We start from the raw sequence: 22,477 nt of genomic DNA on the forward strand, positions 1-22,477 counted from the left end.
TAAGATATTTCTTATTGAGTTTTTAGTGTCAACACTTAGGTTTAAGATTCTGGGTTGCATTTGAAACATCAGATTATAGAGGCTCTTTAACACATAGCCATTACAGAAATAAAAATCCTTTCATGGGACCAGCTTCTTTACAGAGTCCTCTGGAGTTCTGTATAAGCTGGGGAAAAGGGGAAGAGTTTATTTCCCTGACTTTGATTATATAGCTGACCCTTGAACAACGCAGGGGTGAGGGGTGCTGACCCCCACACACAGTCGGAAATTTATAACATTTGACTCCCCAAAACCTTAACTACTGATAGCCTGTTTTTGACCAAAAGCCTTACTGATAACATTAGCTGCCAATTAACATATTTTATTGAAACATACATATATAATATGTATTACATACTGCATTCTTATAATCTTAAAGCTAGAGGGAAAATGTTATGAAAATCATAAGAGAAAATACATTTACATTGCTGTGCTGTATTAAAAAAAAAAAAAAAGTCCGTGTGTAAGTGGACCCATGCAGATACAGTTCAAATCCATGTTCAAGGGTCAACTGTAGTTTACTCTTTATTCATTTTATTCCATTTCCCTTACTATATTCCAGAGCTGAGATGAGTTTTGGGGTTGTTTAAAGATTGCAGCCAATGAGACACTAATTGCAATGAGTGAAGGGGCGGAGAGGGAAGTGTTTGAAAGCCAAAGATAATTTTAGGTGAAATTCCTGTCTGAATTAGAAGGTCTCAGACACAAATAGGAGTTTGATTTCTTTTCTACCTCCAAAAAGGCTACCTGTATAGCAGGCTTGCTTCAAATGTAAGCCAATATCATGTCTGAGGTTTAGAAAAAAGTAAATCATGGTCATCTAACATTAATGAACTTAAAGATTCACAAGGCCTTACTGTTAACCTGTTTTAGAGATGAAGAAACCAGGAGGCAGAGTTTTGTCTCACCAGTTTTACAGTGTTTTGGGGATGATGATTTCACTAAGGGCTTTTTAAATCCTTAGTAAATCCGTGTGTTTAGAAACATATAAACATAATAGAACCTTAATATAAAGATTTTGTTATAAAAATCACATCTTTTGAACAACATGGGATTATGGTCCCTTTTCAGGTGGGATAGTTCTATCTCCTGATATCAGGAGTCCGCCTCTGTGTGTGTCTTTAATTATACAAAACTTACAATTTCCAAATCTTGAGTTCACACCAAGAGGGAATTGATAGTTCATATTAATTATACCAGTATTTACCAAGGCAGAACATTTTTCAGAAAGACCAAATTTGGGGGAGGATAACTGTAAGCTTAAGTAAATTATTAGATTGGCTAATTATGACATTAGCTGTGAGATTTTTACATGGTGTTTCCACATTTACTTAGGTGGGTTAAGGTAGTCAACAGGCTTATGATTACCCTCCCGCGCAACTCCAAAGCAAGCCAAGGTTATTGCTATTGCTGTGTTCACTGTTCGAGTTACTTCTTCAGGTGTCTTCCCCAGGGATGGGTTCACTTCCATAATATCTAATCCTGAGAGTAGCCCTGCAACAACAATGGAAAATAATATAATTTGTTAAATAATTGACATTTTTAACTCTGTCCACTCAGTACTCTGTACACTCCAGGAGTGTAAACAGGTGGTGATTACATCATGTGATAGGCATTCTGGAAGCATCCAATGGGGGCTTGATTTTCAGATCAGAAGGTATAAATATATACCTGTTTTGTAAATTTCTTCTGTAATGTAGAGACCTTCTCTGTAAGACAGACCCCCGACAACTGGTGTGCCCGTAGCTGGTGTGAAAGATGGGTCCAGTCCATCAACATCAAAGCTCAGATGAATTGGCCTTTTTATTCTTTTAAGAGGTGGGAAAGAAATTCAGTTTAAAGTTGGTGGTTTAATACATAGCACATAAATATAGTTCTTGCCTTGCTTTATAAAAAGTAACAATCCAGTGACGTTCCGTAATTTTACATGAAGGCTTTATTAATAATTTACATTAACATCAGTAGTAAGTCCTTTTAATAATATTTACGTTACATACACACAAGCATCATACCTTCCTAGTAGATAGCTGAGTGTTTCTTCCATCACCTTGCCAATTCCCAGTTTATCTACTTCAGTCATTGAAAAATATTTAATACCCAGAGTTTTCAAAATGTAGCTAGGAAAGAGGAGATAATTAGATAATCCTGCAATTAATAAAGAGTCTATGTTCTCTTGTTTCTTTTTAAAGAAAAGATGATTGTGGTAAGATACATAAAATAAGTCCTATGAACTATATGTATATATCAGTATATTTTTAAAATATTTTATTTATTTATTTGTCAGCACAAGTACAAGTAGGGGGAGCATCAGGCAGAGAGAGAAGCAGGCTTCCCACTGAGCTGGAAGCCTGATGTGGGTCTTGATCCCAGGATCTCAGGATCATGACCTGAGCGGCAGGCAGATGCTTAACCAACTGAGCCACCCTGGTGTCCCTATATCAATGTGTTTTAACAGCAAGGCAATTAGTATAAAAATCACCTGATTTATAGACAAATATTTATATGGGTATATAGGTATTGATATATATACTTGGTGCTTAAAATAATTTTTTTCTCATAGGCTTGGCCAGGTTGCCTAGCATGCAACAGAGAGAAAATGAAGGTAATTCACTCCAAGGAATAAACTTACTGTTCGCCAGGGTCCACGTCTCTTAGGCCAATATACACAATATCTTTGGCAGATATGCAGGGAGTCACCCAGGAGAATCCTGGTACATCGGGGATCTAAAATTACAATGTTTTCATTTGATTAGAATATATGATTCTTGAGCAAATCTTACATTGAAAGTTAAGGGCCTTTACTGGATTGCATATATCTTATATTTAGATTACAAGTTTCGAAGAAACCATTAAAACACCATAGAAAATTCAGAAGAGAATGCCTGCCTCTCCTTATGCTACTCTAGATGACTTTGGCCTTCCTCACCTTCCCCCTGTAGCCCTGACCTGACCTGAATCATTTGTCAGCATTTACCTGGCTCTGTACCCTGGGAATGGGAGAGCACCCTGCTTCCCCAAAACTCTGCTATAAAGAGATCAGTGTGCTCTCATGACTCTTTTGGCTTCCTTTTTTATTCCTCTTCTCAGTGAGGACTTATTCCCAAGGACGGTTTAGAGTGAGGGAGATTTTCAAGCAGCCCTTCTGTTACTCTCCAAATGTCCTGGAGCCAAGGGTGGCTATTCCCGTGTGCTAACTACACACTTTGGAAGTTTATAAACCTAGCACTTGGTCATCAGTTCAGAAAGTGTTACTTCTGAGCCCTTAACAAGGGGGTTTGAATCTCCAGGTATCATAATAAAAACCAAGATTCTACAGCTGTAGATAAAAATGGTAAAATATGGATATGGATAGTGATTTAATATCATTTTATCCATATGCTACAGAATATTAGTGAATATGAACCACAACGTTAAATCTTAATCTGGAATGTCATCTCACATCTTTTTAGAATGGAGCAAGGAGTTAGTTCTTCTTATGATGTAGATATGAACTTTATACAGTAAAGATGTAAAATAATAAACCATTGTAATCCACATTTTAAAACTCCCATTTTTGAAAAAGTTCCCATGATGTGGAGGGGAAGCTTGGGAAACAGGAGAGGCCGTATGGCACATGTAGAAAGAGGTAGTTTATAGACCAGTTCTGGCCCTTCCCTTGCTATGTGCTTGGCATGTGATCTTGAGCAAGTCAGTTAACCTCTGAACGTATGCTAACTTGCTTAGAAAAGATTACTCTCTGCCTCATGTACTAAAAAGGGTAGTTTAAGAATCAAAAGGGAAGACATATGTAAAGTCAGTTTGCAAACTGTCATGTAAGGTAGAAGCACAGACCCTCACTTCCTTTATGTCTCTATCAACCCTTAGCTTATTGGTGCTGAGAAAATAGTTGGAGACTACACCAAAATGAGATGGCACCAGTTTCTTCCTTCCCTTCTATCTCCTGAACTTCTGCTGAAGAGAAGATGGTTTCTTTCTAATAGAATACCAACCAGCCCCTTACCTTTCCTTTTAGTTCCTTCAGGAGGAAAGACACAGGTTGTCCATGCAAGTTCCCACTTGTGGTTGTCAGTGGAGTGTTGATATCAGTGTGAGCATCCACCCAAATGACACAGAGATCTGGGTGGACCCGAGCATGGCCAGAGATGCTTCCGACCGCCATACTTGAGAGGAAAAAAAGTTTGTGTGAACGTCAGGTTTGCACTACTATTCCAACCAACATATTATTAACTCAGCTCCCACTTGGTTTTCCTTTAAGTCAAAATGGCTGGTACTTCTAATGGGTTTTTAATTGCAGGTGCCAATTAAATAATAATAACAATAGAAAAGCATAGGTTATGCTTACTTACTAACAAGTTAAGTTTCCATTAATGGTCTTACTAAAAAACTTGTGATTTTATTTTTTTTGGAAACCACCTTCTAATAAAAGTATTGTTTTAACCAGAAATTAAATCTATATAAAAACACTAGCCACACAAGAAATTCCTTAGCATGAGACATTATTTAATTCTCAAGATTAAATCAGGCTCGTTTCCTTTATGCTCCTGTGTCTTGGTAAGTACTTCATTCTCTCAAGTGAATTACCACGGAGTCCATTTTTCCTAAAATCCAATTACTGTACAACTGGGGAGAACCACTCAGAAATCCTTGCATCCAGTTCAGCCGGCATTTCCTAGGTGCTCACTTGCTGTTCAACCCTCAGAGGCTCTGCCTGAACTTTCTACTCTCCTGCCACACATTTAACGACCCGCTCTTAGCCAAGTCCAGAACTCTCAAAGTTCACCTCAAACACTCCAAGCTCCAGAAAATTTATCAGGATGGAAGCACTGAATAACATCTTACATAAAAGTTCAAAGATCAGGATTTGCCATCTGGCGCCTGTGTTCTCCCACCTGCGGATGGTCAGGTGTCATTCAGGGAATTGTGAACTTATAGATAGATGCTGAAGGTGAAGGCAACCTGCCTTGAAGCTTAGATATTGCTTATCCAGCGTAATACTTGTTTCCCCTTCAGATTTCTTGTCTTGTGGCTATTTGCCACTCTTAACATTTCCACGTACAAATTTTTCCACTGAGCCCCAGTTTCTCAATTAAAGTTTTGTCACACAGGAGCCCTGGAAATGGCTTGGCTGTGGAGGAAAACAGGGAGCTGAAGTGATTGACTCAGGCATCAAGAGCCATTGTCACATTTGTACTTGCTGATCAGGTCAGCCCTCTCGTGAGGAGGTATTTGGGGACCTCAAGAGTAGACATCAAAAAGGCTCACACGCAGAAAGGGTCTTTGCCGCATTATTTATAATCAAGAAAATTTTAAAATTACGTGAGTACGTGACAATATGGATATGTATAGTGATTTAATACTCATATATGCAATAATAAAAATTATGCTTATATACATTATGAGGTAACATAAGGAAATCTGTACTTTAGGTTAAGAACAAAGTATTGGGAGGTGCCTGGGTAACTCAGTGGGTTAAAGCCTCTGCCTTTGGCTCAAGTCATGATCCCAGGATTCTGAGATGGAGCCCTGCATCGGGCTCTCTGCTTAGCGGGGAGCCTGCTCCCCCCTCTCTCTCTGCCTTCCTCTCTGCCTACTTGTGATCTCTGTCTAATAAATCACTAAAATCTTAAAAAAAAAAAAGAACAAAGTATCAGATAACAGGGATGTTAAACAAAGAGGGGTACAAGGGAAACAGTATGGCAAAGGAAAGATGCCCGATTTGCAATTTCACTTGAAATGCTTGTTAGGAAATATAATTACTACTATTTTGTGTGTGTGTGTGTGTGTGTGTGTGTGTGTGTGTGTGTATGTGTGTTTCAAAGAGTTGGAAATGATTACTTTTATAACGGGAAACATACTTTAAAATACTGACTTAAATGAGTTGTTCCTGCTATCAGGAATCAAGTACAATAACCTGGCTAAGAACTTCCTCATGCTTATTCATTTAGGAATGTAAATTTGTGCTGAGGATTTTACTGAAATCCACTCATGTCATATACTTTCTGCTGTAATAAAGATAATGCAAGACTTCAAATAGAGTTCTCTATTTCCAAAAGAAAATAGTAATTGCACATATTGCATGGAGCACTGGGTGTGGTGCATACACAATGAATCTTGGAGCACTGAAAAAAAAATACTTTTTTAAATGGGGGAAAAAAAAGAAAATAGTAACTGAAACAATTAAAAGAAAAGGCAGAAATTTTGGTATCAAGTATGGATCCGTGCTTTCCCTTTCATTTTCTCTTCTCTTGGGGTTTTGGTTATACTCCCTTACGCCATTTGTGCCAGACTTCAGAGAGAGGATCATGAAACAAGACCTGTGGTCTCCACCCAGCACCAGGCTAGTCCTTCCACTCTTCTTGACGTCCGCCACCACGCCAGCCAGCTGCTCATTCGCTTTTCCCACAGACCTCGGATTCTTCACAATTTGAAAGGGAGGATCACTAGGGACATCAGAAAAGGGCACGTCCCCGTAATCTTTCACATCACACTCTGTAGTTAAAACCAAAAGCTTCGCGTTACTACATAAAAAAAGATTACAAAGTCTGTGTAAGATGATTCCAAATTTACAAAACAGTGTACTTTTTATAAGGATACGCAGAGAAAACATCGAGAAGGACCATAAAATTTGCAAAGGTAGAAACCGTGTCTGTTTTTGCCTGATATCGTCATCTCATCTGTACACTAGATTCTCGGCAAATACTTCTGTGATCCATCCATGGAGGCTGGACACCAGAGTAGGACCATGATAATCTTCCAGTTGGGGCTTAATAAGTGGCCTCGCTGTGTTTATCTCCGTGTGGCCCTCTCTGCTTATGTGCTTTCTACCTTTCTCCAATAAGCATGTTTTGTATTTGTAACAAATAGTTTTTTTAAAGAATATATAGATTACCTATTATATATTATGTACTATGCATTATGTATTATATAGATGCCCAGAAGGAAATACACCTGTTATACCACTATTTTCTAAATTTTCTGACTATGATTGACAGTCCTTGGTTTCAATCCAATCTGTTACCTGTGCTGAAGCAGTTCGGGTCCCTCCTCTATGGATTGTACCTGCCTCAGAGTGGTATTGTTAGAATTCAGTAAGCATATGATAGCAACGAGCTTAACAGTTCACTGAGCTCAAGAAATAAAGGCTAATTACTATACCTTTTTAATAAGGAGAAATTGTAGGTAACCCAAGGTTCCTAAGGACCTGGGTGCACCTCCCAGAAGGCCTTCATTAGGCTTCAAAGCACAGAGTTTCCGGTAGAACTGTGACATGAGATCAGTTCAGTGTTCTGAACTAAGCTCATCATCTGATATATTTACTATATATTTGTGCATATCCAGGATTCAGTAACACCCTTAAGAGATTGAACCCGATGTAAAATCTGACCAGATGATGCTTGTTGACGGAGAGACTAGTCCAGTCCATTTACACAACCCTTCTCTTCTCCATCCCCCTCCTTTTCTCAGCTTCATGACCTATAATTCTTATTTACTAAAATTCACCCATTTTAACTGCAGTTCAATGGGTTTTAGGAACATCTACAGTTTTGGCACCACCACCATAATCAAGATTTAGAACACTTCCTTTACCCCCCCTCAAATTCCCTCATGCCCCTCTTCATTCCCTGCGCCCACCCCAAGGCAACTGCTGATGAGCTTTTCCGTTGTTAGACTTTCGCCTCTTCTAGAATTTCACGTAAAAGCAGTCATACTGTAGGTAGTCTTTTGTGTCTGCTCTCTTTCACTTAACATGTTGTCTTTTACGTTCATCCCTGTTCTTGCCCATGTCCGTGACCCCTTCCTTTTTATGGTTGAGTCCTAGCCCACAGTATGGGTGTACCTCCCATCATTTATCCCTTCACCGGGCGGTGGATATTTTGTGGTTTCCGTTCTTTTGGCTATTATAAATAATGCTGCTAGAAGCATTCAGATACAAGTCCTGGTGTGGATGTGTTTTCATATCTCCTGGGGAAATACCTAGGAGTAGATCTGATGGGCCAGAAGGCAGTTGGATGTTTATTCAAGAAACTGCCAAGCTGATTTCCAAAGTGGCTGTATCATTAAGCTTTCCCCCCAGAAACGTGATAGTTCCAGTGGCTTTGTGTTCTTGCCAACACTTCATCAGGATTTTATATATAAAGACAGTATCTGCTTTGGCCTATACTTTTAAACTCCATATGATTTTTTAAAAAAGATTTTATTTATGTATTTGACAGAGGGAGACACAGCGAGAAAAGGAACCCAAGGAGGGAGAGTGGGAGAGGGAGAAGCAGGCTCTCCGCTGGGCAGGAAGCCCGATGTGGGGCTGGATCCCAGCACCCTGGGGTCATAACCTGAGCTGAAAGCAGAGGCTTAACCCACGGAGCCACCCAGGCGCCCCTCCATGTGATTTTTTATCTGCAAGCTCACACTCTGTGTATGTATCATGTATGCAAATGCACATACACACATACCTCTTCCTCCTCCTCCTCATCACCATCACTGTTTTATTTCCTTTGACAAACAGGAGTCCTCCTGCTAGCCCGGTACTTTCTGCTGCTCGTTATTTTCCCTTTGCAATTCCCCTGACGCCCCTACCCCTCACCCAACTGCAGTTCTAGCTCACACATTCTTTTATACTTTTTTATTCTTTTATATCTCCTGGCTGGAAAGACAAAATATCTGAGTGAGAACATTCATCCAACAATACTTATGGAGCATTTTCTCCATACATTGCTTTTTTTTTTTTTTTTTTTTTTTTTAATAGGCTGTACCTTTCAAGTTACCACGAGTGCTGCCATTCTGTGTGAGAAATGCCATTCCACATACAACCCCCTCTGTGGGAAGGAAAGCGGGCTGGTCATCTTCCAGTGGAAAAATTACCTTGTTCTTTCAGTTTCTCCAGCAGGCCGGCCTTTCTCAGCGCTGTGGGGCCTTCTTCCACCCCTCCTCGCGGCTGAATGATTAAAAAAACAAAATAATTCAGACATGATCAGATGCCCACAACGGAAACTCTATTCATTCTTTAATCAGGTGAAGAGTAACTATCGTTTTCAGAGTTCCTCCAGAGCCAGGGATTTACCCCATCTCCAAGTCAGGCAGAGTGAATGAGTCCCGGGTCAGCTGTGAGGATCTCGAATGGGAAAGGCCGTCTCACTTTCCGATAGGCACGCAGCTAACAAACAGCAGAGCCTCGGCTCATATCCTTGGATTCCAGAACCCGTGTCTCCTCTCCTGTGACAGACACCACGCTATCAACATGGTGAACGCGTATCTTGTGCTAAAGCACTCTGAGAGTCAGAGAGGCGATCAACTGAAAAGAGAGGCCTCTTGTTGAGTAACTCATGAGCTAATGGGGGAATTTGTATATTTAACCCCAATTACAGTCCTTGGAGATGTGCTTCAGGGCCGGTACAAGAGGTCGCAACCACAGAAACAGGACCCAGAAACAGGACAGAAACAGAGGGTGCCAGGAGAGGCTGCAGGGAGTGGATGACATTTCAGCTGAGTCTTGCTACATGAGTAAGCTTTCAGGAACAGGGATGGCGTGGTGGAGCTACTTTGCAAACCCAGAGAAAAACTTGAGTAAAAGCCTAAGAAAACAATCGAGCCTTGCATTAGAGAGCTCTACGTGAGTGTCCACACGGCGATAAGTCAGAGAGCTCCCGGGGAGAAAAGAGGCCACAGAAATTCATCACCTGGGAGCTGAATCCACAAAGACCAACCCGGTATTTCAGGTTCTGACCTGCTTCGGCACGACTGACAAGAATTCTCCCCTTGCTGTTTTCACAGGTCAGAGAAGCAAACACACTTCCTCCTTGCCACACATCCTCTCCAGCTTCCTGGCAGAATAGAAGCCTAAACAGAGAGTTCTCTTCTGTAGCTCTCGGATTCTGACTTCCAGCAAGGCTTGTAGACACAGGAAGCTACTTTGGGTTACCCAACAGAAGAGGTGCCAAAAGACACGTGTGTCTGTCCCTAAGATTGGGGCCGTGGCCCCAAACAAAGCAGCTATGTCTATCTAATTCTGATGACAGCTGACTTGCCTCCGTGGCCAAGCACATGGTGGGTGTCCCATTCCTGTTCCAGGTGGCAAGTTTCCACCACCCTTCTGTCCCATGCATGCTTTCTAGTGTGACCACCCCCAGACACCTCCTTCCCAGAGCAGATGTAATTGCCTCTTCTTTGAACCTCAGTAGAGTGCCACTTGGCTCAGACTTTGCCATTGGCTTTGTGTTCCTCTACTTTGTCTTTCCTCGGTGATTAGATTTCAGCCCAAGGGGGCTATGCGTCATAGTGCTTGTCAGATGCTCAAAAACTGGTCACCTTGAGAAGACCCCCTGGTTGGTTCCCTCTTCTTTTCAAGCTTTGGAACAAGTTTTACAGATCTTTCCTCTGACAATCTATTTGCACCAACACAGTGGTTAGATTTCCGGGAGTAATACTTCCCATTATTCTTTGTATTCGTTTGATTCAAACTGCTGCTCATCATGAGTCTTTCCTCGTTGCTTGGTTTATCTGCCCACTTTGGAAATCGCTTTGTTAGCTCTACTGACTTCAAAGCTGGGCCCCCAGCCCTAACAGGCCACACAAGTGTCAAATCTGCGGCAGCTCGACAGGCATCGACGCCAGTCAGGGGCATAAGCTTCAGGATCACGGAATCCTGTCTGGAATCACACAATCGAGGTGAGTTAACTTAGCCAATTGCTAAGTCTTAGCCTCTCTGAGTCTTAGTGAACAGTACGATAAATATCCTACTTCTCTCATTTCTGGCCATTAACTCTCCCCCATCACTCACTGCCTTGCAAGGAGTGGAATCTTTTCTCAGACGCAACCTTCTAAGCCATATGCCCTTAATCCTCTCCTTTGCCTATTTGTAAACCTCTGCCTCCTTTAGGTGAGGAGAGATGCTAACACGTTGGCCGCCATTTTCTCCCATGCTACGGCTTAGTATAGAAATACCTCTCTCTGAGCCCTTCCTGTCAGGAGACAATAAGCTTCTTTCTCACGGGAACAAGTTTTAATAGAGGAAGAGCTGTAGAGGAAAAGAAATACTAAGAATAGAAAATAGTGTCAGGCTGTATTTCAAAATACTATCCTTTCAAAGGGCCATTATTATCGTAGCATAAAATCTTCTGGTGAGGACCAAGGGCCAGGGTATATTCAGGCTGTGCTCGCCTTCCTGCCTCCCTACCTCCCCCACTTCCTCCCTTCTGCCTCCCTTTCTTCCTTCTTAAATTTTTATTTTCCTTCCTCCTTTCCTTCCTTTCAATCAGTTATTTTCACTCTGCCTTCTTTAGAACCTGTTGCAAGAAGAGGTGAGTATATTGTGGTTTTTATGATTAATCTGAGCACTAGACACTTCCATGTCGGCAAAATGTCCCTGTGTTCCGGAAGAGAGCTTTGAAGGATGACCAGGAGAGGTGCAGCAGTGTTTACTGATAGTCCAAATGCAGTTTGGGTCTCTACCCTCTGACCTCTCCCAATCTATTTTGCAATAACACACCGGAGTGCCAAGCACGAGCTCAAAACTAAGAGGAGTGAACTGCTGCCCAAATAGGCAAAGAGAATTCTGGAAGACGGAGACGACCCCGTTTGAAACAACCACGATGACAAAATATCAACCCTCAGAGTTTTACTTGCTTTGTTTTTGTTCCTTGTTTTCCCCCTTTAAGCACAGACACCTGCTGAAGGCTGAGGTCTCTAATCACACTATGTTTTCCAGAATGAGTGCACTCCCCAGAAGAAAGGGCTGCAAAGTTCAAGGCTGCTGGAACGTGTTGGCAATCTGGGGATTTCATAAATGCATTAGTCCCTTCAATGTTGCCAACTTCCAGTTGGATTTTCTTTTCTTTCCTTTTTCTTTTTTCCTCTCTCAAAAAGAGATACATAAAGTTTTCTACCTATTGCATGAACTAACACTTTCATAGGATTGTGAAAGCCCTCAAAATAACACGAATCATTCACCAAGTTGCATAAAGCAATCACATTTAGGTTATGCAGACTAAAAGAAGTCTGAAAATTGCTGCCAATCCATGAGAGGTTTCCAGGCATTAACAGATGACTAAACCAATGCGTTTTCTTAAAAGCCTCTCGCTTCTGCATAGGCACTATGAAACCCAAAGCAACGAGAACATGGGAATTTCAATGAGTAACTATAATACAGACACAGTCCATTTCCATTCAAATAAAAATATGTTCTCTCAAAGAATCAAAAAAAAATGTAGCAAATTCAAATACAACTGGCTGCGGCTGAGATTAGGAGCCACAAGAATAAGTGATTTTGTGACCCTAATTCTCCAACATTGCAAAATGGTAAAAGGACTTTAAAATATATATATATATATATATTTCAGGCCCAGTTGTCCGAGGGAACAGAGCTTAGCAGACATTAACATTAACACCTTACCTTACTAATTCTGAAGTCCGAGACTTTGTTATGAATTTCAGTTATTCAAGAACACATTTGGTACTCACCTGGCCCTTTGAGAAAGGCACGCCAATGACCCCTACGAATTTTGACTTGGAACTCATGCTCTGGCCCCTTCTCTCCGTTGCCCCGAGCTCTCCAGCCAGACACCACTCTCTGCAGCCCTCAGTGACCGAGGGCACATCTTTTTTCCATTTATAACTGGGCTGAATCTGTTTACCTTATTCTAATTAGGAAGGCTGGCTCCACCCCCTGCACTGAAACACAGTCAGGCCGAAGTCTTGCAAATTCTTCATACCTGGAATAACCACGAGTCTTTTGAGTTTAGATCTCTAATTAAGGGAGCTTATTCATGTCACCAGCTCACTTCCACTTTACAAAGTCAGCTGGACGACTAGAATCTTTCCTAACCACAGCCTCGATTTCCTAAGCAGGATAATCTTTTCTAACCACAATCAACTAATCATAACCACATACGTAGTGTCATGGTTCCAGCTGTGGAACTGCAGGGCAGGGCTCCACCTCCTTGAGGCCTTTGAATCCTGTGTGGAATAGGGCTGGGCCTGGTGAGTCGGTCTCTCACACCCCTTCCAACCCTGCAGCCCAGAGCAGGTCTCACACACTGGGATTAATGGCTAATCCATGAGACACGCCTCCTACATCACCAGCGTATAGTATCTAGGAAAGCATAGGATTTCCTTTTCTCATTATTACTGAAAAAAAAAAAAAAAATGAATGACCTGACTAAGAACCCAAAGATGTTACCGTACGAATTTTGAAATACAGTGTGCAGGGAAAATGACAATTCTTGGGATCATAATATCAGAATCAGAGGTAAAAATCGCCAACGTTAAGTTTTTGTCATGTGCCAGAGGCTATTCTTTGATATGATCTCATTGAATCCTTAGACCTATTTTATTTTACTTTTTCTAAAGACATTTTTATTTATTTCTTTGAGAGAGAGAGAGAGCACAAGCAGGGGGAGCAGCAGGCAGAGGGAGAGGGAGAAACAGACTCCCCGTGGAGTGGGGAGCCCAACGTGGGGCTTGGTCCTGAACCGAAGGCAAATGCTTAACCTACCAAGCCACCCAGGCACACGTCTTAGACCAATTTATAGCAGGTCTAACCATTAGTTCCATTTTTACTGGTAAAGAAAGGAAGGGAAGTTGCCTGATGCCAACAGGTGGTAGGGGAAGAGCTGTGAGTCACTGGCATTCTGGGTCCATCTAACCATTAGGTTTACAGTCCAAACAGGAGCGAATTGTCAGGTCTCTGTACCTGTCCAATATGTGGGTCCCTGGATATTGTTTATCATCAGGAAAAATTATGGATTTAAGAGAGATGCATCCTAAAAATTCCTCCAACTTTAAAGTGATAACATTGGCATTTAAGGGGAGAATTCCTTGAGTTGAATCTAATGCCTTTTTCCTATCGATGAGAGAATATTGTGGAGTATTTAAATGTCATAAGGGCTAGGAATTTTGTCTGCTGTATCATTCCCAAGAGCTAACAGCCCTGTTCCCACTCAATATTGTGTGTTCCTACTCAATAAATACCTATTGAAAGAGACAATGGGGAAACCAAGGACTCCCCAGTCCGTTTTATAGGACCATTTTCTAACGAGGCTTCTTATTTTCACTTGTGAATTTGTCTGTATATCCTAGATATTTACTTGTGGTATTTTGTATAGTGAGGCTTCAACTTCTTATGGTGTTCGTGTTGCAAATAACTTTCCAATCTGTCAGTATTTAATCTCATAATTTTGTATATGTTATCACTCAAAATCTTTCATTTTGAAGTGGATAATGGACTGTTTCGCCCTTGTGCTTTGTGTTCTGGCAGTTTCATTTCAGTCCCTCCTGCCCCCAAATCACAAATACGGATTTCTACATTTTTTCTGTTTGCTTCAGTTTCTTTCATATTTCGTTCTACATCCACTCTTACACCGTGTAAATCCTCCAACTCTATTTTCCCATGTAGTCCTCCAGTTTCCACAGTAACCTCTGAATGGTCCATTTGTTCGTCACTGAGCTGTGTGTCCTTCACGTGTCAGCTTCCCCTAAAAGCATGAGTCTGTCACTGGGTTCTTTCTTCTGTTGCATGGGTTGACTTCCTGTGGTGGCACCAGGCCTACACTGTTTTATTATCATGGCTGTGTGGTGTATCTTCCCAGTCTTTGGCCAAGAATAACATTTTTGTTCTTCCTTTTCTTTTTTTTTTTTTAAAGATTTTATTTATTTATTTGACAGAGAGAAATTACAAGTACACTGAGAGGCAGGCAGAGAGAGAGAGAGAAGGAAGCAGGCTCCCTGCTGAGCAGAGAGGCCAATGCGGGACTCGATCCCAGGACCCTGAGATCATGACCTGAGCCGAAGGCAGAGGCTTAACCCACTGAGCCACCCAGGCGCCCCTGTTCTTCCTTTTCAAAACCAATTCAGCTACCTATAGGCCTCTATTCTTCTATATATTTAGAATAAGTTATTAGGTTCCTAAAAAAAGAATTCTGCCAGAATTTTTACTAAATTTTCAGGTTAATCCACAGAGATTTGCTTTCCTTCAAATTTCAGCATGTTTTTGTATTCTAACATCTTGAAAGTTCCTCTTCTTCTATCAAGCTGAGATTGTCTTCCTAATTGATCCATTGATCACAACCCTTCAAACCAAGTGAAACATACTATCTTTGACTGCCATGTCTTTCTTGGGTCCTCTGTTGGTTAGCTGGAATATTCCAGATACTTAACTTGGTTTTTTTCTGTTATGTGACTATTATTCTCCTTCAGGTTACCACCCGGTCACTCTCTTCAAAACATCTTCTGACCTCCCTCTGCCCTCCTTAAATATGTGGCTCTGTCCAGAACCAAGCACATACATCTAGGCATAGACAGAGTCAGTCTGGCTCATCAAAGACAAAATGGGTAATGCTTGGCTTTTCCAACTACTGATAAAAATGTTGAACAAGGCAGCACTTACGTAAGAGTTCCTTGGCATTCCCCTGGAAACCTCAGCTCAGATGAGCATAGCTCCATTAATTATCCATCCATACATAGCTGTTCACTCAACTCACTTGACCATTGTCTGTAAGGGTGCCATAGGGAAAACTACCAGGTATGTCTATGAATTCTTGCCAACCTTTGTCTGCTACATTTTGTCATTTACTAGTCTGACTTCCCTGTCAAAGTAATGAATCAACCCTGACAGGTACTATTCTTGGAAAACATCCTGACGTCTGGTGATCCCTGCTTCCTTCTTGCTATAGACACAAACCATCTTTTCAGTCACAGAAGTTGTCATATCAGGACTTCTAAAGGAAGAAGACAGGGGCCTTCTTACCTACATCATCCCCTCAGAGCCCCACTTTTCCTAGCCCAACTCTTTTTGTTTATTTTAGAGTATACATATATATCGTATATGCTCTATATGTAATGTTGTTTAAGCCCTTTTCCTAACAATACAAACCTCTTAACCAATCTCTTTCTCTGTCTTTTTAAAAATTCTATCTGATATTTCCTTGAGGATGGGACCACATCTTATTTGATTATGATACAATGCCATGAGGATGAGATTTGGAACATGGGCCCTCGTCTTAGTTTCTTACGGCTATGATAACAAAATATGACAAACTGGATGACTTAAGACAGCATAAATCCATTATCTCAGAATTCTGGAGACTAGCAGTCTGCCATCCAGGTGTCACAGAATCATACTCCTCCTGAAACCAATAAGGGAGGTCTTCCTTGCCTCTTCCTAGGTTCCGGTGGTATTTCAGCAATCTTCGCTATTCCTTGTTTTGTAGATGCGTCACGCTAATCCTCCATCTTGACCTGGCATTCTCCCTGTGTCAGTGTGTTTTCATACGCCCATCTTTTTATAAGAGCACAGGGCCTATCCTACTCCAGGATGAGCTCATCTTCACAAATTACAACTGCAATGACACTCTTTCCAAATAGGGCCACATTCTGGGGTGCTAGAGACTGGGACTGCAACATATCTTTGGGGGGAAATACAATTCAACCCTTTACTCTCCTCAATGAATGCTTTTACAATAATGAAGGAAGGTGAATAAGCAAATTGCATGATGAGATGAATCAAAAAATGACATCACTCATATTCTATCCTTTTTCCTCTTTCTTTTTTTTTTAAAGATTTTATTTATTTATTTGACAGACAGAGATCACAAGTAGGCAGAGAGGCAGGCAGAGAGAGAGGAGGAAGCAGGCTCCCCGCTGAGCAGAGAGTCCGATGCGGGACTTGATCCCAGAACCCTGGGATCATGACCTGAGCCAAAGGCAGAGGCTTTAACCCACTGAGCCACCCAGGCACCCCTCCTTTTTCCTCTTTCTAAGGCTCCAAACTATGACCCATTTCTACATGAACTTTTCCTTAGCCAGCTAACAAATAAGACTCCATGAAGCCTGGGCTTCCTAGCACTATTATACAGGACTGGAAAATACACAAAATTCAAAGAACTGAATGTCTAGGAGAATGATTTTAAGGTACATTGCCCAGACCTTTTAAGCCCAATGCAGGAAAGATGGGCTTGCTCCTGGAACACTTTGAGTTTATGGAACAGTTTACACTGGATGATTCCTGGGTAAGTTACCCAGTCATATCTCGGGATGATGACTCTCCTAACCCTTTGAGGCACACTGGAAGTCCAAGAAAATTGGGTGGCCACCAAAAAAGGTTTACTTGGAAAGTCTGACTCATGTTGCTTCATGTTGCTTCATGACTACATGTTTATAATCTCCTCCTCTCTTTGTCTTCCTCTCTCTCTTCACCTAGCCGTACCTGAAGCAGTGCTCCTGGCAGTTGGGAGGCTATAGAAAACAAAATGTCAAAGTGTGACATTATTGATCTCTCTAGGAGTAGAGGGAGCTCAGGACCACATCCCACCAGATGACAGAGGATAACTCAAATGAGGGAGCTTGGGAGCTCTACCCACTTTGGTCCCCTGGGGTCTCCAAAGATATCACACAGTGTCCAATGGGACCCTGAACTACACAGCTTTGGAGTCAAGGGAAGATATTTAAGTTCCATTTTTGATGGCTGCAGCTACATACTAAAGAGTTCCTAAAATAGGGAGAAAAAAAAAAGAAAGAAATCACAGAGAACTAAAATCAGTAGATTCAGGAGCACATGAGCCAACTCTGGGAGACATCTAGAAGGAGTTTAGGGACTTACTGTCTTGCACTGAAGGTACAGACTGGAGCCAGAGAACTAGATCACATTATTGGGATACCGATTTACTCTGAGAAAAATGGAAGTCCAGAACATAAATTGATAGACATATAAAATAACTGTGACCCCTGAGATAAAGTTGCTTGTCCGAACCACGCAACTAAGCAAATGTAAACTGAGACCAGAATCCACATTTTTGGATTCTTCTACTGTTATTCCTGCTTCTGTGTGCCATCTCTCTCCACTGTTAAGACTTCTTCATTCTTGTGAGTGAGGCAGTCACCCTATAGCTTTTAAAGGATTAAAGGGATGTTCAGCTTCTTCCATACACTAAGCCTGATTAGTAGGGAAACACACACTCAAAAAATTGAAAAATAATCTCTAGAAAAATTCATCATGTTCTTTACCCAAATCCAGAGAGTCAAACCAAGTTTTTATTTTATGTTTTAGTATTTGCTTTCTTGTTATTTGTTCTATCAAATGATGAATAACCTCAAAGTCTAACTTCTCTAGAAATTGAACAAAAATTAAGAGCAAAATTTTATTTTTTGCTGAAGAATTTTAGGGTGTCTGCACATTAATTGGCACTGAGTATCGATTTCTTGTCATTGTTAAAGGAAACCAAAAGTGTGTTAATTTAAGAGATGGTAAGGTTTTTGTTTGTTTTGCTTTCTTTTGTTTTGTTTTTAATAAAATATCTGGGCTAAAGCACTGGGACTAATTAATGTAAATTTCCGTTAAGGCATTTCTTTTTCTTTTTCTTTTTTTTTTTTTTTTAAAGATTTTATTTATTTATTTGACAGAGATCACAATCAGGTAGAGAAGCAGGTGGGGCAGGGGCAGGCTCCCTGCTGAGCAGAGAGCCTGATGCAGGGCTTGATCCCAGGACCCTGAGATCATGACCTGAGCCGAAGGCAGAGGCTTTAACCCACTGAGCCACCCAGGCGCCCCCATTAAGGCATTTCTTGAGGAGGGAGGGTATTTGTCTAGTCATTTTTAAGATTCTTCTTTTTGACTTTGGCTTTCTGTAATGTCAGTGTGCTTTATCTAGCTGTGGATTTCTATATATCTTCCCTAGATCTGCTAGGCTTCTTGAATCTGTAGATTAATATTATCAATTGTTGAAAATTTATCACCATTTTTATGTGTTCATGTCTCATACTGTGCCTCATATTGTCTCTCCTCTCCCTTTGGGATTAAAGTCAAAAGTATCTTAGTAACAGTCCCGTAGACTGAAGTAGACGTAAATCAAAACTCAGGGCATATATAAAGTTCAGAATTGAAGAGGAGGCTATCAAAACAAAAGTTAAAATTTATCAGAACTGTCAAAGGCCCCAGAACAAAAGCAGCTTCTGTTCTAGCTTACTCCTTGAGGTTCCCATTCTCTTTTTGAATTTTAGCCTCACAGTTCTTTACTGTCATATTGGGTCACCACTTCTTCGAAGTGAGTTTTGCCCATTATTTTTAATTGTTTTCATTAAGAGAAATGATTTCAATAACCTAGGCTACCATTCTTGAAAACTGGAGGTCTGCAGGTGATTTTTTGAGAGCACTCAGAAAAATTACAGTGGGAATTTTCATTTTTTATCTTTCCAATGACATTTTCAAAAGGGAAATAGAAAAGTTATCCACTCTCTGGACAGACATGTCAACCAGACTAAGGCCATCTTGGACAAACCCACCACGACCACTTTGGGACCTAAAATCTTCCTGAGCACAGCCCCCAACCCATTACTTTTTTTGGTTTAGTCATACCCTGAAGAACACCTTGGGAGCACAGTATCTTTGATCTACTCTGGAGATAGGACTATGATTCTCAAATATTTCCTCCTGGGTAGTCTCCCAGCAGGTCTTCCAAGAGATGGGGTTGTGGAGATCTACTCATCTTGTGGCCACCCAAGACAAGCTTCTGTTTGTAAGACCCTTTAATAAACAATTTCTTGGCAAGCTGGACTTAAGGGCTTTTCCTTTGTTCTTATGGCTCCTGTGGCTTTTGAAGGTGGTTTTGTATATTATCTTCCTTTCAAAGAGCAGTGGACATTCTAAGATGTGGACTAAGGACAAATAAGCAAGGATGCCTGGCTCTCTAGTTCTCCAGAATCAAGAACAAATGAGTCAGAGTCACCTCTGAGATCATGACACATTTTTACTTGGCAGAGTCTAGCAGTTTCAAGGCAACTGTCCACTTTTTACACCTATACTCTATGGATGGTTCAGAGAACATATTTCTACTCAGAGAGAGGGGAGCTGATGAAGGCAGAGGAATCTATTCATCTAGATTCCTTGGTAAATAATCAGTAAGTATTTACTAAAAATCATTGCTTGCTTCTATGCTCTTTTTTCTGTGGGACCCAGAAGTATAATATATGAACACGGCCCTTAACGCAAGATGAATCTAGGATCCCAGATTGCATGAACTTTTCTCTTTAATCTCTCTTAACTTGGTATAGTTCTTTAGTTTTTGTCATTTGTAAACTTTAGACTTTTACGGTTTCTCATTTTAGATTTTATGAGGTTTCCTCTGATTGAATTCAAATTTTGCATTTTTGTAAGAATACCACAAAAGCAATGTTGTATCCTCCCCAATATATCGTAGTAGAAAACATGTGATGTCAATTGCCAATAACAGTACTATGGATGTTGACTTGAACCACTTGGCTAAAGTAGCATCTGCCAATTTCCTCCACTGTGAAGCTGCTATTCTTCTCTTTGTAATTAGTAAGAATCTTGGGGGTTGATACTTGACTACCATCCTGTTTTTTCAACTTTGACCCATTAAAGTTTTAGTATCCATTGGTAATTCTTGACTACCATGATATTTGCCAAATGGTTATTCTTTATTTCCAACTTCTTTTTACATATATTATTTAGAATTCTATTCTAAGGAAGAACTTTAATTTCTTTCCCACTTGTTTAGTTAATCAATTATTTATATCACCATGGACTGATGGATTCTTACTTTATGGGTTATAATCCATTACCCATTATAGATTGAATGTTTGCAGTCCCCCCAAAATTCGTATTTTGAAGCCCTCATCTCCAGGAGGATGGCATTTGTAGATAGGAGACTTTGGGGAGTAACTAGGTTTAGATGAGGCCACGAGGGTGGGGCCCTCATAAGGGGATTATTGCCCTTATAAGAAGAGACACTGGAAAGCTTGCTCTCTCCGCACACATGCTCAAAGAGGTCATGTGATACCACACTGAGATGGTAACAGCAACCACAAGCCAAGAAAAGCCTCAGAATGGAATCTACTTTGCTTGATATTGGACTTCAGAACTGTGAGAAATAAATGTCTATTGTTTAAGCCACTCATGGTATTTTGTTATAGCTGCCTGAGCTAAGGCATTATTATTATTTATTTTGTTGCTCAGATTACCCCAGATTTAGCCAATGTTTTTTTTTTAAGATTTTATTTATTTATTTGACAGAGATCACAAGTAGGCAGAGGCAGGCAGAGAGGGAGAGGGAAGCAGGCCCCCTGCCGAGCAGAGAGCCCGATGTGGGGCTCCATCCCAGGACCCTGGGATCATGACCCGAGCTGAAGGCAGAGGCTTTAACCCACTGAGCCACCCAGGCACCCCTTAGCCAATGTATTAAGCTGACTCTTGTACCTTTGGTTCTATGGATCCCACATTTATTGAGCATTTCCTTTCTGGAACCACAAGACATGCCAGGTTCATCTTGTACTTCATTTTATATTTTCCTGCTATTATCCTGTCCATTAGTCCAAGGAGCCCTGGGTACTTTTATTTTAGAATGGTCTGTGGAAACCAAGATGTGTGCTAGTAGTGCCCATTGGTACTGATAAATCATTGCCCCTCTGGGCTCTTTAACCTCATTGAGCTAAGAAATAAGTGTATACACACACACACATATACACACTCATGTACACACATAGAGACACATACCACTTATTCCTGTAACTGTCCATCTGAAAATATTATAAAAATCACAAGTTTTTACCAATTAAATGTACAGGATTGTACTGACGCTCCAATCTAATCCCACTGAATTCAAGAATTCAATCAAACCTTCTGTTTCTCCTTATTTGTAACTCCCTTTTGGAACAGCAAGAAACTTGGCTCTCATTACCCAAAATTTATTCAACTGCCATATGTGTTTAATATTTATTCTTTAAATTCATCAAGTCCCTTTTCCATCTTTTGTTCTCTTTTCTCTCTCATTTTAGAGTCAGAGCATGCAAGCATGTGAGCGGGGGCTTGGGGTCAGAGGGAAGGGGGGAGAGAGAGAGAGAGAGAGAGAGAATCTTAAGCAGGCTCTATGCCCAGTGTGGGGCCCAGTGCAGACGGCTGGATCTCACAACCCTGATCTGAGTGGAAATCAAGAGCTTAACAGTCTGAGCCACCCAGGCGTCCCTCTCTCTTTTTTTTTTTTTTTCCTCCTTAATGACTTTTAAAAGCTCCTTTTATATTAAGACTGTCGGTCTTTTTTTGCTCAAATGTGTTGCAAATGTATGTCTTTTTCTTTACTTCATGTTTTTATTTTATAGTAGTTAAAAATAATTTTCTTTGAGAAATTAAATTCAGTAACTGGTGTTTATTTTCTCATACATAATTATATACTTGAGTAAAGAGAAGAAAATAGTGTGTACTGACCAGCTTTACCTAAATAACTCTTGCAGGTGAGTAGCTAAATTTAATGGATTTTCACTTCCCATGTAAATGCGATGCCTTCCTTGGCTTAGGACAAATGGAAAAATCCACATGCAGTAACAGCTCACCAATTCACACTAACTTGGAGGAAGGCCAGTCAGAGTGAAAAGTGTGAATTATGAAAGCATTCAAGAAAATGTTGCTTTCTTACCTTCATGTACAATAGTAACCAAAAGA

At 40.7% G+C, this 22,477-nt stretch overlaps 2 protein-coding genes across 2 annotated transcripts in view; one reads left to right on the plus strand and one right to left on the minus strand.

Moving 5' to 3' along the window:
• MED23 (mediator complex subunit 23) overlaps nt 1-10,206 on the plus strand; it is a 56,118-nt gene extending 45,912 nt beyond the window's left edge. Inside the window, exon 30 of the mRNA XM_045066353.1 lies at nt 9,808-10,206. Within this exon, the coding sequence (XP_044922288.1) occupies nt 9,808-9,912 (105 nt within the window). The 3' untranslated portion in view covers nt 9,913-10,206. The remainder of the gene's footprint in view (nt 1-9,807) is intronic.
• ARG1 (arginase 1) lies at nt 539-12,918 on the minus strand. Its single transcript, XM_004740205.3, has 8 exons — nt 12,493-12,918; nt 8,899-8,971; nt 6,354-6,528; nt 4,040-4,199; nt 2,669-2,763; nt 2,052-2,156; nt 1,711-1,847; nt 539-1,533 (listed from the first exon to the last, which is right to left on the minus strand). The coding sequence occupies exons 1-8, from the start codon at nt 12,547-12,549 to the stop codon at nt 1,367-1,369; spliced, it is 969 nt and encodes a 322-aa protein (XP_004740262.1). The 5' UTR covers nt 12,550-12,918; the 3' UTR covers nt 539-1,366.
• Between the last annotated feature and the right edge of the window lie 9,559 nt (nt 12,919-22,477).

Source organism: Mustela putorius, unplaced genomic scaffold, assembly GCF_011764305.1.
Source record: "Mustela putorius furo isolate JIRA1106 unplaced genomic scaffold, ASM1176430v1.1 tig00003863_pilon_pilon_pilon, whole genome shotgun sequence".
Classification (NCBI taxonomy): domain Eukaryota; kingdom Metazoa; phylum Chordata; class Mammalia; order Carnivora; family Mustelidae; genus Mustela; species Mustela putorius.

What these genes read in the sequence shown, in the direction of transcription:
- ARG1 (XM_004740205.3), bottom strand. Translation starts at nt 12,549, where the DNA reads ATGAGTTCCAAGTCAAAATTCGTAGGGGTCATTGGCGTGCCTTTCTCA. An exon ending in GGAGAAACTGAAAGAACAAG is followed by an intron (nt 6,529 to 8,898) that starts GTAATTTTTCCA and finishes TTTTAACTACAG; the next exon opens with AGTGTGATGTGAAAGATTAC. An exon ending in AGAAGAAATTTACAAAACAG is followed by an intron (nt 1,534 to 1,710) that starts GTATATATTTAT and finishes TTGTTGTTGCAG; the next exon opens with GGCTACTCTCAGGATTAGAT.